The sequence below is a fragment of the Enhydra lutris genome, unplaced genomic scaffold, assembly GCF_002288905.1.
Source record: "Enhydra lutris kenyoni isolate GAN:26980312 unplaced genomic scaffold, ASM228890v2 scaffoldscaffold4, whole genome shotgun sequence".
Taxonomy (NCBI): Eukaryota; Metazoa; Chordata; class Mammalia; order Carnivora; family Mustelidae; genus Enhydra; species Enhydra lutris.
Window position 1 is genome coordinate 47914748 of NW_019154088.1, and position 12500 is coordinate 47927247.

The 12500-nt window shown below is 48.6% G+C and overlaps 1 protein-coding gene across 7 annotated transcripts in view; it reads right to left on the bottom strand.

Annotated features, from left to right (window-relative positions):
* LOC111158704 (ninein) overlaps window positions 1–10351 on the bottom strand; it is a 94534-nt gene extending 84183 nt beyond the window's left edge. For all 7 annotated transcript variants that reach the window (XM_022520970.1, XM_022520935.1, XM_022520944.1 and 4 more), the window contains exons 1-3: window positions 10283–10351; window positions 9774–9827; window positions 1262–1465 (exon numbers count right to left, since the gene is read on the bottom strand). In XM_022520970.1, coding sequence (XP_022376678.1) covers window positions 1262–1444 — 183 coding nt within the window. In that variant the 5' untranslated portion in view covers window positions 1445–1465; window positions 9774–9827; window positions 10283–10351. The remainder of the gene's footprint in view (window positions 1–1261; window positions 1466–9773; window positions 9828–10282) is intronic.
* Window positions 10352–12500: the final 2149 nt, after the last annotated feature.

A 12500-nucleotide genomic window follows, 5' to 3' on the forward strand; every position in this document is an offset into this window, starting at 1 on the left:
GGCAAATGACTTCATCCTCAAATCTCCCATTGCTAAGGCTTCCGAAACAAGGTTTTCAGCACTTTTTAGAGTTCACAAGCAGCTAGTCCCCACTCCCAAAGTGACTGAGAATGGTTCCAGTTTTTAAGAGGGAGCCCTGTTAGCTATGGCATTCATAGTGCCAAGCCCCCAAGAACAGCATCCTTTGTACATTAGTTTCAGGATAATCGCTACTCCTGTCTGTCTCATGTCGCAGACAGTCTATACATCGTACTGTCTCTGAGGTCACTTACCCAAATTGTCAACTCAAAGTCAGTGAAAATGAAATGAAGAAAAGGAAATTCAGTCACCGGAATAAAGTTGAATTTCATAACTCCTTCCTCAGTTTGCACCACGTGATAAAAACCATGGTCCACGAAGTGTCATCGAGGATAACAACAGAGCTCAGAAAGCGTTGCCCATTTTTTCCCTCTCATCCATTCTAACAACCAACAGCAAGACTCAACTCAAAGCCATACAAATGATGCTCTTAATTAAAATTATGAGAACTGAAGGCAATGGGAGGTCAAGACAGATGGAGCACCCTTCCCACTAACAGCAGGAATTAAAAAGGCCCCTTCTCACCCTGTACTCGTTCCTGTGACTTGGTTTGCGGGAACAACAGGACTATTTGTTGTCAAATGCAGAAGTTACCACCAGCACACACTTGCATATCCCTGCTGAAGTCGTGCTAGGTTTTAAATGAACCTGCCCTGTATTTACTTACCCTCCTGTCATATTTCCTAGGTGAAAGGTTTAATTAATCCTTCACCCTAGAAGCAATCTGCACAAGAAATAGCTTTATTGGGAGTAAAAGTCAGAGCAGCAAACTGTTCGTCCTGTGAGTAGCAATTTTCTTACTGTGTTTTCCTGCTCTTCAAGGGAAACCTTGGTCCCCTCCCTGTGCCCCAGTGATGAATGCGGAGTCCATAGAATGATCCACCATGAACAAGAGTTGGAAAACGTGCTCCCATTACCTCTTTTCCTCCCTTCATTTAAGATGCTCTGGGCACACGTACACTCCAGAGCACAAATTCAAACAGGCCCTCTATATCCCAAGCAAACCACACTGCTGGTCCCGCCCATTACATTTTCTCTTTCTGTTTATCAGGTTAACAGCTCGGGGCACACACAGCCAGGATGTGAGAGGCAGGTCGCCACAAGCGCTCTCCCCCCACCCAGCCCCCCTCCCCACAGAAGCCGCACCCACTTCCATCCGCCTGCCTTCTTCCCCAGACCTTACCCTGCCCAAGAGGTTGTCCTGAAGCAGCGTCTCCTGGAGCACCGGGGCCACCTCCTCCAAGCTCAACATGTGGCAAAGGTCGGTGAGTTCTTCCTGCCCCAGGGACCCGGTGCCTGTGGTGTCAAAACTGTCGAACAGCTCCTTGAGTCGGGCCTCATGCTGGTCCTGTTCCACCTCATCCATCCCATAGCCCACAGCGCTCACCTGTGTGGGACAGAGACAAGGGGGATCGTGGCAGCCCCCGGGGCTGGCCGACTGGGACCTCGGTGGAGGCTGGCAGGAGAGACAATGCTGCACCTCGCCGCCCCTCCCCGCCTCCCCCCAGAGAGATTGCAGGGCTCTCCGGGAGCCAACCCTGGCCAGTTGAGCTTCCATGGCCACTGCCACCAGGGCCCCAGCCACAGGTTCGGTCATGCGGGGTAGTGTTACCAGAATGACGAAGTCTCCTCTCCTGCCTGGTCCTTGGGCGAGCGAGCGGCCAGTCCCAAACTCAAGACGGAAAGCAGTTCTCTATCAGCTCGTCTGGCCCCGGACTTACAGTGAAAGGCCACCTCGGATACTCAGTCCTTTCCAACTAACCGGTAGTACCCACAGGCTTTCACATAAGTTGGTGAGCTGTGGACCACCTGCCCAGATGTAGCACCCCACTCCTGTGGTGCGGCTATCTAGTTCCCCTTCGTTCAGCCTAGATGCCCCCCATCACCGTCAGCCTGCAGGCAAGCAGCCAGAGAGAGGCACCCAGCAAACCGCCTCCCTGTTTACAGGAGACACAAAGCCTTTTACACAAGTTCCTCAAAAAGCAGTGCAATTAACTTCCTTGGAGCAATTACAGGAGGTGTGACGGGAAGAGTATTCCCTGAAGCTCACTTTTAGCCCCCGGGAGTTTTAGGTAATGCCTAGTTGCCTAGAGAAAGGAGAAAACACTACTCCCAGTTTTCAGATAGGGAGGTTCAGAGGAGCCGCAGACCACACGAACCCTACAGTGTCAGGGAGCCTCCCTCACCCCGATCTCCCATATGCACACCTGTTCATCTTTCTTCTATCCTTCCAACCCCAGTCTTCCATTTCTCCACCTTCCGTGGGATCAGTGGAAATGTGGACTCGGGATTAAAGCAGAATCACTTCTGCTAAAAATAAACACCATTAACTTCTCAGTCCCTCATATATTAACAGTCAAATCTTCGGGGGTGGGGTTGCTGGCACAATAATTCATTTTTAATGTGGTGGGGCTTCCGACGAAAGCCTGAAATGAGCCCATCGGAAGCTACCTTCACCCTGATGCAATGGAAGCCAAACACAACATCGCCCTCGAGACGGTGACCTCAGCCATCTGAAACCAGGCTCTCAGAACCAACCCCCGGACTATAAAAAGCAGCACTTGCAAAAATATTCTTATCTTGCCATTATGTTTTTTACTACGCTAAAAAAAGACATAACAGGACATCTAGTCTAACAAAAATTTATTTAAAATTTTACGTGTACAGGACAGCCTTCTTCACTCTATGTGCACCGCTGTACAGCAGACCTCTGGCATGGTTTCATCTCGTGCAGTGGAAACTATACCCTCTGCAGAGCCACATCCCACCACCCCCTTCCCCAGCCCCTGGCAATCCTCACTCTAGTTTTAAAAGCAGCACCTTTACCTAATAAAAGCCCTGAGTAAGAGAACTCTCTAACTTAGAGGTGGATGTTTGTTCATAGAGCAGATGGGAAACACGGGCAATGTACAAGTTCAGGTGTGGAATGTGGCCAGAACTGAAAATGAGAGAGGCTCCCAGGACCCATCAGTGCTACTCTCTCTCCCCCACAGACAGCTGTCCGGAGCTCACGAGCTCACCCAGAGCCATGACCATCCCAAGAGTTTCAGCAGAACTGGATGGACTCAAGGTGGATTCAAACAGCTCAACCACTCCTCGGTTTTCACTGAGGTCACTCCTTAAAGCAAAGGAGCACCACTTACGTCCAGGCTGCTGGTCTGGGTGTGTGTGTTGGGGGTGAGGCGGTGGGATGGGGGTTCTTCTAATTATCAGCTTTTCTATTACTAAGGTGCTGCTGGCTCTGGCTGCCTTCCCAGAGTTGGTCTGTTGGGTTAACTAATCACCATGCAAATGTTTTCACAATTAAGTTGAGAGTGCTATATAAACATGAGAGCACCAGAAAAGAAACACCAAGGTGTTAATGCAAAGCCACCAAAGTTAGGGATTTAGACAAGGCCAATGCCTGGCTCGTTAGATTCACTTACAAGTCAGCCAGTTTGCTGTCCTCTGCTCTGGGGTTTTCAGGGCTTCCATACCTCTTCAGCACCCCTACCCGGGCTACAATCTGACTAATGTCATAAAAGGCAGTCTATTCTGCTTTCACTTGATTTTGCATATAAAACAAACAAACAAACAAACACACCCTCAAAAGCGAAAGAATTCTAACATTTCCTCTTTTTTTTAAATTATTTTTAAGGCATGGGGATTGGTTCATTTAGACCAATGAAAGAGGGGCATAGAACTCAGAACACACTGAGAAGTCCTATCTTATCCACAGCTGTGAATCTGAGAAGCTATCATGCCCTGTCTTCTTCAGGAGGTCATTGGACTTTCGCTAAAGCAAATCTCTTTCGCTTTTTTTTTTTTTTTTTATCTCTTTATTTCATCTTCCCTCTTCCCAAGACACTGTGATTTGGAAAACATTCTTTTGACTGAAGGGGGAAAACAGTCCCAACTCTGAGGAACAAATGAGCATACGGAAACATCCAAACGATGTTGCATATGGTGACAAGTTGTCAGATTTCGTTTGGCACAGAATGCCTTTTTACTGGATGATATTATCTCCCAAATGTTCATGAGTAATTTCATGTGCAAGAATTTTTCCCCCTGCTTGGCAGAAATTTCCTTCAGGACAAGGTCCACAACTCATTTCTTTTATATCTTCCCCCAAATGCATAGTACAGTCTGTTCCTCACACCAGAAACTCAGTAAACACCAAGGACTGACTTAGTGAAGGGAGATCCCTTGAGTGGAAATTTCCCCTGGATGAGAGTGACATAATGAGCACAGGAAGACTTTGAAATGCCTATTTCTTCCACAAGCACACCTCTCCTTCCCCCCATCCAACCCTTTCTTCAAAGGCATTTTCAGTCTTAGATGTACCTAACCAGAAGTAGAAGCCAGGACCCACTCCCAAACTATAGCATCCAGAACCGTCTGGAGTTGGATTAAGGAGTTAGTGATTAAGCCAATGGAGTCATAAACTTCAGCTGCATTTGGGGTTTTTGTTGTTGTTGTTTTGGGTTTTTGTTGTTGTTGTGTTGTTTTGGAGGGGGGGTGGTTATAGGATGTGACTTTGGAGGAGAGTCTGTACTAAAACACTTTCCCAAGCCCCCTTGTTTATAAAATGGGAATAATAATACCCATCTAGAAGGGCTGTCCTGGGGGTTAAAGACGGCAGGCGAGTGACAGGATAATCCCAGAGAAAGTTGATACAAGAGGGGAATTGAGAAAACCACCATGAAAATAGAAACAACTGACCAAGGAAGAATAAACTGAAGAAAGGTAACTTACAAGTCAACCAACCATGGATCTGCCTTCGAGGAAGCAGAGCAGGAGCTGCAGAATGCCTTACAGACAGCGAGAATGCACAGGGCAGGGAACAGGATTATAAACAATATTATACTACTAACGGGTCAACCGCAACGGGTAAGGCTCAGCGCTTACCTCCATCTTTAAAGGCAGATTACTGATAAATTTAACATCAAACAAAAGCAGAAAGGCTGAAATACAGTTGGGACTTAAGATGAAACTTTTTTTTTTTAAACTTCTGGGTATCTACTAGAAGTCTGGCCTATGCTGAGTACTTTACATAAACGAGTTCATTTAAGCCTTCTAATTCTTTAAAGTAGACCTCACATTCCCATTTAAGATGTAGGCATTGGGGCTTGGTGAAATTAAGCAACTTGTCCAAGGAGAGAGTGCTAATACGGGGGTGGAACTGAGATCTGAATTCTGGTCTGACTCTAAATCAGACCCTCTCTCAGGGCTATGCATGCACACAGAACACAGGAACGGGACCACTGAAATGACATCAAGACAAATCCCTTATCTCCACCTTCACGTGTTAATCAGCTAGACTACTGAGTACCAGAAACCTCCAGGAAAACCTGATGGCCACAAACTCCTCCCAATCGGAGTGGAGGGAAGGGTGGGGATTCTCCCTGCCTACCGCTCTAATCCATTTATTGAATAATTAGAGCCTATAAGGCACTAGAGATATGCAGAATAAGCACTCTTTTTTTCCAAAGCAGCTTTGGAATTTAGGGGAAGGAAGAAACACTTTTTTTTTTTAATAAAAATGATCGGAAGAGCCCCGTATTTTCCAGCAGTGGGCCTGGTCCAGAAATTGATCATTGTTAAATTACTCCCTCAAAATACTCAAGTATGTCTAATCTGTGCCATCAGTGCTTTCCAGAGTTAAAGCCTAATGGACACCCACCAGCGACAGAAATCTTCCTCACAGATGAAGAACGTTGGGTTTTGAGTGACAAACCCTCCTTCAAATCACAAAGAAAAATTCCAGTTTTATAAAGCTCTCCACCCCACCCCGGCCAAGCAGGGGCCTCTCTTCACCTGCTACCTTCCCTATCACACTGACAGAAGCCTTCACAGTTCCTCTGGAATAGAAGGGCCAGGGTGGGCAGTATTTGGGAGTTCTAACTAGGGACGGTTAAATAAGAGGCAGATGCACAGAGCCATTTATCAAAACATTTACCACCCAATAAGCACCCATAATGAGAACTATTTGGAGCGTTTTCCTTCCAAATAACTCAAAACAAGGCTGCCAAAATGCCTAGACCCGGATGGGGATGTCCATCACAGTCTGTGCTACTGTGTGCTACTCAGCAACCCCGGCTGATGAAATCAGCACCACCTGGGACTGGGAAAGACACAGGTGAGGAGCCGCTGGAATAATGAAGTCCCCAACATAAGGCCACCATGAAGTGGCTACGTGAACTTCTGAACTTTCCAGCATGCAGGATACAGAAAGGAGCTTGTAAGAATGGCACCCCAGCCAAAGGGGACGTCTGTTCTGGGCCACAGGGAGTGAAAAAGGGACAAAGTCTGGCAAGGGAAAACCAAATAATAAATGAGCACAATGCCAGAGCCCCTAGCCCAGGCCTTTTATTTCCCTCCAGATGGTCCAGCAGCTGAACAGCTATGTGGAATGTCTGGATGCCCCTCTTGGCTCAGCCGCTTTCCTTGGGTATCACAATAGATGCTTTTAGGTTTGTGTTCAGACATAGCTGCTGGGGATCCACAGACCAGGCAGTGACCACCAAGTGACTAATTTAGTTACTTTATAACTAAAGCGGTCAACATGGACAAACCCTGCTCTGGGAACACTTTTCATTCACGCCATTAGCTTCACCATTTGGCAAGTCGGAGCTTCATAATGCCAATGATCAAATTAAAATGTTTCTTTTTCTTCTCTTTTTTTCAACCACTCTAATTGCAAAGATTTCCATTCTTAACATTTGGATTCATTTCAGTATAAAATGAAATAGTGACAAGAATAAATTCAAGTTGAGCAAAAGCTTAATAGAAAAAGCGACTATTTACATATCTATATAGGATATTTATGCCAGAAACCACAGCTGTTCATCACAAGGACTCCTGTCAGGTAGCCTCCTCTCAGCTCCGACAGTACCTCATTCCTAGCTGGATACCACAGGCACCAGAGTATCACTAGGAATAAAGTCACGGGATACAGATACAACACAAAAGTTTAAATGCCACTGCACAGAAACAAAAATGACATTACATATATTTGAAAGACAATAACCACCTTGGTTAACTACATTATTAAACTGAATTTAACCAAGGACGTTCTCCTAGCATTTATTCTAAAACGTTAAAAAAAGTTTTAGTATGTGACTATCCTGAACCATGTGCCAAACCCAAGCTTTTGTTAAACCTAACAGTGAGGTGGATTACCAATCACGTAGTTAACTCAGGGTAGCTGGAGGAAAAAAATCATTAGCCTAGCACATTGTAGAGTCAATAACCTGTAATCAGCTACTAAGTAAAATTATAGAAGCAGAAAACAGAGCTCCATGTTTGTTACTTTCTTAAAAGAGACTGCTCATAACAGTTTCACTTCTTGAGCCATATTTACTGGAGTTAATTCAGAATGCCTGCAGCTAGGGGCACAGTCCCCCGGGGGGGGGGGGGGGGGGGGGGGAGGAGAATCTCTTTTCCTGCCTATAAACAATGTTTTCTCAACTTTGTATTTTATGTGAATGGTAGGACATAAATACTTTGTAACTGTTCCATTCAAAAGCTTCAATAAATGAGTAACTGCTGATATACACTGCAACAAAGAAGTGTCCTAATTTAAAAAAAAAAAAGTTGCTCACTTGTATATTCCCATAATCTTTTTAAAATTCTATTTTATTTGTAAATAAGAGAAAAACATCTTTTTGCAAGCCTTGGTTTCTCCACAAGTTCCTGCCCAATAGATGTAAGCTCAATAGCCAGAATTCAAACCACATAATTTATTGGCTTACAGATGAATTGGCATCTATAAAAATAAACCTCCTGAAAACGCTTTAGAACGCTTGAATCCAGCTAACTTGCCAACCCTTTATCAATGTGAGACTGATAAAATGTATTTTCATTATCAACACAAAATGGAAGCATCAAGACTGGTTAAATGTTAGTTTAGAAAGTCATTTGCAGTGACATTTAAAACAATTTAACATTTGACTTATGATAAGAATATTGCCCATTAAATTAAGGTTGGCTGTTCAGAATTCACTGGGGTCCTCTTCTCCCCCTCTGTGACAGTCAACATATTTTGATATTAAGGGTCATCGCATATCTAAAGCGAAAAAAGACGAAGAAACCAGGCCATTCTAAGCAAGTGCCTATTAAAATGACTGATCCTTGACATTTTTTAATGTGAAGACTGTGCCTCTGATGGCTTCCTTTCCACTGCCCCTGTAAAGCCTTCTCCTGCCTTGGCAATATCTTTATTGATGCCCAACCCATTTGGAACATCTATAAGTCCTTCCCTTTATCTCTACTGCAGTTCAGAATGGTTTCCCGTTCAGAATGGTTTCCCCTGCAGAATCCCCACGGAACAGGTGAAAATAAATCTGTAAACGAACTCCCCAGGAGTTCTCTTCACCTCCTTAAGAACACTGACAACAGCTGAAGAGACAACAAACTGCTTTTCAGCCAGCCTGTAATGTTACTTTTACACACAGTCTGGAAATCTTCACAACACCCCACACACACACACACACACAAACCTCAACTCTATAGAGCCAGTTGTCTGCTAGTATTTCAGGTCATCCACTAATATGCTAGCCACTAGAGAAGATTCAAGACAAAATTAAGCTGACACAGGAAAAATATATTTCCTTGTAGAAAGGCAAGCCTCAGGAAACAAGCAGACATAAATTTCTGTCAACCTATTTAAGGGAGCCCCACTGAGAAATCCTCCATGGCCTCAGGAGCTCGGCCCATATGCCAGGACGGATTTTACCGGGATTTTAATCCTAAAAAGCTACTATGGCAGTCACAAAAGACAACCAGGCAATCTGATTTGATTTCATAAATTAAGAGTTAAGTTGTATGGCAAGTCCACTTCAGGAATTCCGCTGCCCCTGTTGAGTAAAGAAGGCCCCCGTTCTTATAATCGCTAAGTTGTCGAAACAAGATACAGGGTAGAGCAATCTTTCCCCCCCCCCCCCCCAATATTCTGTGCGCCTTGACCCCGGTTTGTCAGGGCTGGGACTAGGAAAATGCCTCTTTCTCTGTCTCTCAACTTCACAGAAAGAGCTTTCTGCAGTAAATTGTTTCCATCAGCTTTGTCCTTTTGTCAGGGACCGGTGTGGTAGTCGCAGAAGCCCAGCACTGGGAATCCTGGAAGCTTCTCCCGCAGCACGCCACACTTCCATTGCAGTGGTCTGGCGATCAAGGTTTTCAGGCAATAACAGTGTGTCATTTGGTCCTTTTCCCCTTAGTTCTTGCTCAGTGCACTGGGAAAGTCTTGCTATATGCGTTCCCCCCGCCCCCGCCTTCTGAGATGCCCCCCTTTAAGGGCCCCAAACAGCTCTCGGCTGCTCAGACAGCTCAGGCTTATCACCTCGGGTCTCCCCAGACAGGTTTCTCTTCTGAGGCTCTATCACGAGGCTGCCTTGGTGGCACAAGGCAACAGCACCACCACCCTTTCTGCTCCCTCCCGGGGTCAAGTCCACTCCTGGGTCTACACACAGAAGCGGCTTTCAGCCGCCGCCGGCGGGCCGGGACCGCGGGGGCAGCCGAGCAGCCCAGACCCAGCCGCGCTGCTGGGCGGGGAGGCGGAGGTGCGGCCGGAGGGCGGGCACGCCGCCCGAGTCCCCGGGCAACCTGTGATGCCCATGCGTCTCCGACCTGCCTGCCCGTTGCACCCCCAGAAACCTCAAACACCCCATTGTGTCACCAGGCGGCACGCCGCCTCGGCCCCCGCCGTCCTCGCCTACCTTCTGGCGGCCTCTCCGTTGCGCCCGCACCGCCGGCCGCCCGCCTCCAGTGCTCTGCAAAGCGAAGGGGGACGCTTTGTTAGGGCTCAAGAAGCGGGACAATACTTCGCAGCCGGCGCCGCGGTTCCGGGCGGGCGTCCTTCAAAAGGACGCGACTGGGGACCCGCGCGAGCGTCATTTCCATATGTAAGGAGCCAGCGCGTACAAAAGCGCGGCTCTCCGGGGCTGCGGCGCGCATCCTCCCCGCCCGCCGGCAGCGCAGCCCTCGCCTCCAGGACCGGCCCCTCCTCCCGCCCGCGAAGCCGCCCCCTCCCCGCCTCGTCCCCCAAGGACGCCCCGCGCGCAGGGACAGCTCCCGCCCGGGCCCCGAAAGGGAAGCCCCAACCCGTCCGGGTGTGGGGTCCGCCCTGGGCGCGCAGGGCCCTGCCGACGGCGCGGGGGCGGCGCGAGGCCTCTGCGCACCCCCAGGCCGCGGGGCCGGGGACCCCGGGAGTGGGCTCCTCGCTTACCGCGTTCCGGGGCTCAAGCGCCCGGAGCAGCCGCGGGGACCATGGCCGCGGGCGCACTCAGGGCTCGGAGGCGGCGGCAGCGGGACGGCCGCGCCCAGCGCGCTCGGCTCCCGGCTCGGCCGCGGCCACCCGGAGCTTTGGACGCCGGGGAGGAAGGGCCCGGCCCGCGCGGGGAGGAGGAGCCAGGGCGACGCCGGCCCGGGCGCGGCTCCTCCTCCGCCGCCCGCGGCGCTGGGGGCGGCCCGGGGAGGAGCGCCGAGCGGTGTCCCGGCCCCCGCGGGGTCCTTCCCCCCAGCCCCCACCTGGACGCGAACTGCGCCCCGACTCCCGGGGACTGCTCGGGTCGCGGGAACACAGCCCCGGTCCCGACTTGGCTGCTGCGTGACGCTTTGGAGATTTGAACTTGGAAAAGCCAGGTTCGCGGGGTGCAGGTGGAAGAGGTCGCCGCTAAGGAGGGGCTAGCGCGTCCACCCCGCGACCCCTCTGCCCTCTAGCCTCTCCTTCCAAAGCCGCCCGCTCACACTCGGCTGCCCCTAGAACTCCCAGCCAGCCACGTCTCCGTGTGGAGGAAAGGCCTCCTCCTCCAGCCAGCGGGACCTTAAGGTAGGGACTCAGGTGCCTCTCTTGCCCCCGGGCGGTCCTCGATTTCTTGGCCCTTGAGCGCTCTTTGGCCGTCCTTGAAAGAGGGCTCCAGAAGACAGAAGAGCTCTAGACTTGACTGAATTCTGGAAAGAGGGTGATCCCCCCACCAGGTCTAAACTGGGCTCCGCACCTGCCCACCATGTCTTCAGAGACTCCCGCCTCCTATCTAGCCTTCCGCGGGTACATCGAACCCTTGGTCACTAACCACACCGGACGAAAAATCCTTGGAACTGGTAGTTCTCCAGCCAACGGTTGTTCGGTATTTACCGCTTCCTACCCCTACTTCCACAGCTCCCCCAGAGTCTCTCCTTTTTCACTCCTCCCACCCCCATCTCTACACTTCTGATCTGGATACAAATAGGATCCCAAGTCCAGGCCTTCAGGCAGCAGCTGTGGGCAGGTGACATCCACTTTGCTCTCTTTGAACGGCAGGGTTAAATGCATTGGCCTTGAAGAAGGAGCCGCCTGATTTCTTATAACCCACAAGTCTGGTTATTTCTGCAAGAAACTGGAGAATATTCCCTTGCTACTGAAAGAACAAGGGATAGACGGGAAGGAAACCAGCATTTATTGAGAATCTAGTGTGCTGGAAACTTAGCAGAAATGATCTTACTTAATCCTGGCACCATCTTTAGAAGACAGACATTATACCCATTTTGCAGATGAGGAAACTGGGCCTCAGAGTAGGTAGGGAGTTTGTTCAAGGTCACACAGCTAGTACTTAGCTGAGATTCAAAAGTATATTACATATGTGACAAAACTGCACCAAACTAAATACACAAATGAGTACATACAAAAGAAGTGACATTGAATAAGGCCCTAGGATTATATGAATGTCAGTTTCCTGGTTGTGATATTGTACTACAGTTATTCAAAATATTACCATCAGATAAAAAATCTATAAGGGGTCTCTCTATACTATTTCTTAAAACTTAATGTGAATCTACAGTTGTCCCCAAATTAAAAGTTTGTTTTTTAAAGCATATCAGTCTTATTTTAGAGCCAAGTTCTCTTTCAGCACATACTCACTCCTCCCTCCACCCCCCCGCTTTTAATACTCTTATCACACACACACTTATATACTTTATGCGCGGTTCCATCCAGTAGTAATTAGACAACACACAGACACACTGTTAAGTGAATAGCTAATTTGTGACCAGAATACTTATGTAGGTGTCATCTTACAAAGAGAGAAGATTGTTCACTGGGGAGGGAAACAGCCAATAGTCTTAGAAGGTAAGAATGAAGAGATGTTTCCTTTTTTCACCTAATCTCGGCCATGGGAGCCTCATCCTATGTTCTCTGAGCATCCCTTTTTACCTGCAAGAATCCTTAAGGTTGGGATTGCTCATTAATTCAAAATGGTGATTCTTGGGAGTCGGGATTCTGGAGGTGGTATTCACTCCCTATGAAAAAAGGTCAGAATTGGTGGGGGTTGTGTGGTTTGAGAAACAGAAGATACTCTTTCTTGAGAGGGGAGAGTGGGGTGGAGTTAATGCTGGGGCTAGAAACCTGGGATGACATCCAACCTCCAGCCTTGAGGCAGAGGAGGGGAGAGCCCGGAGCATGGCTACTT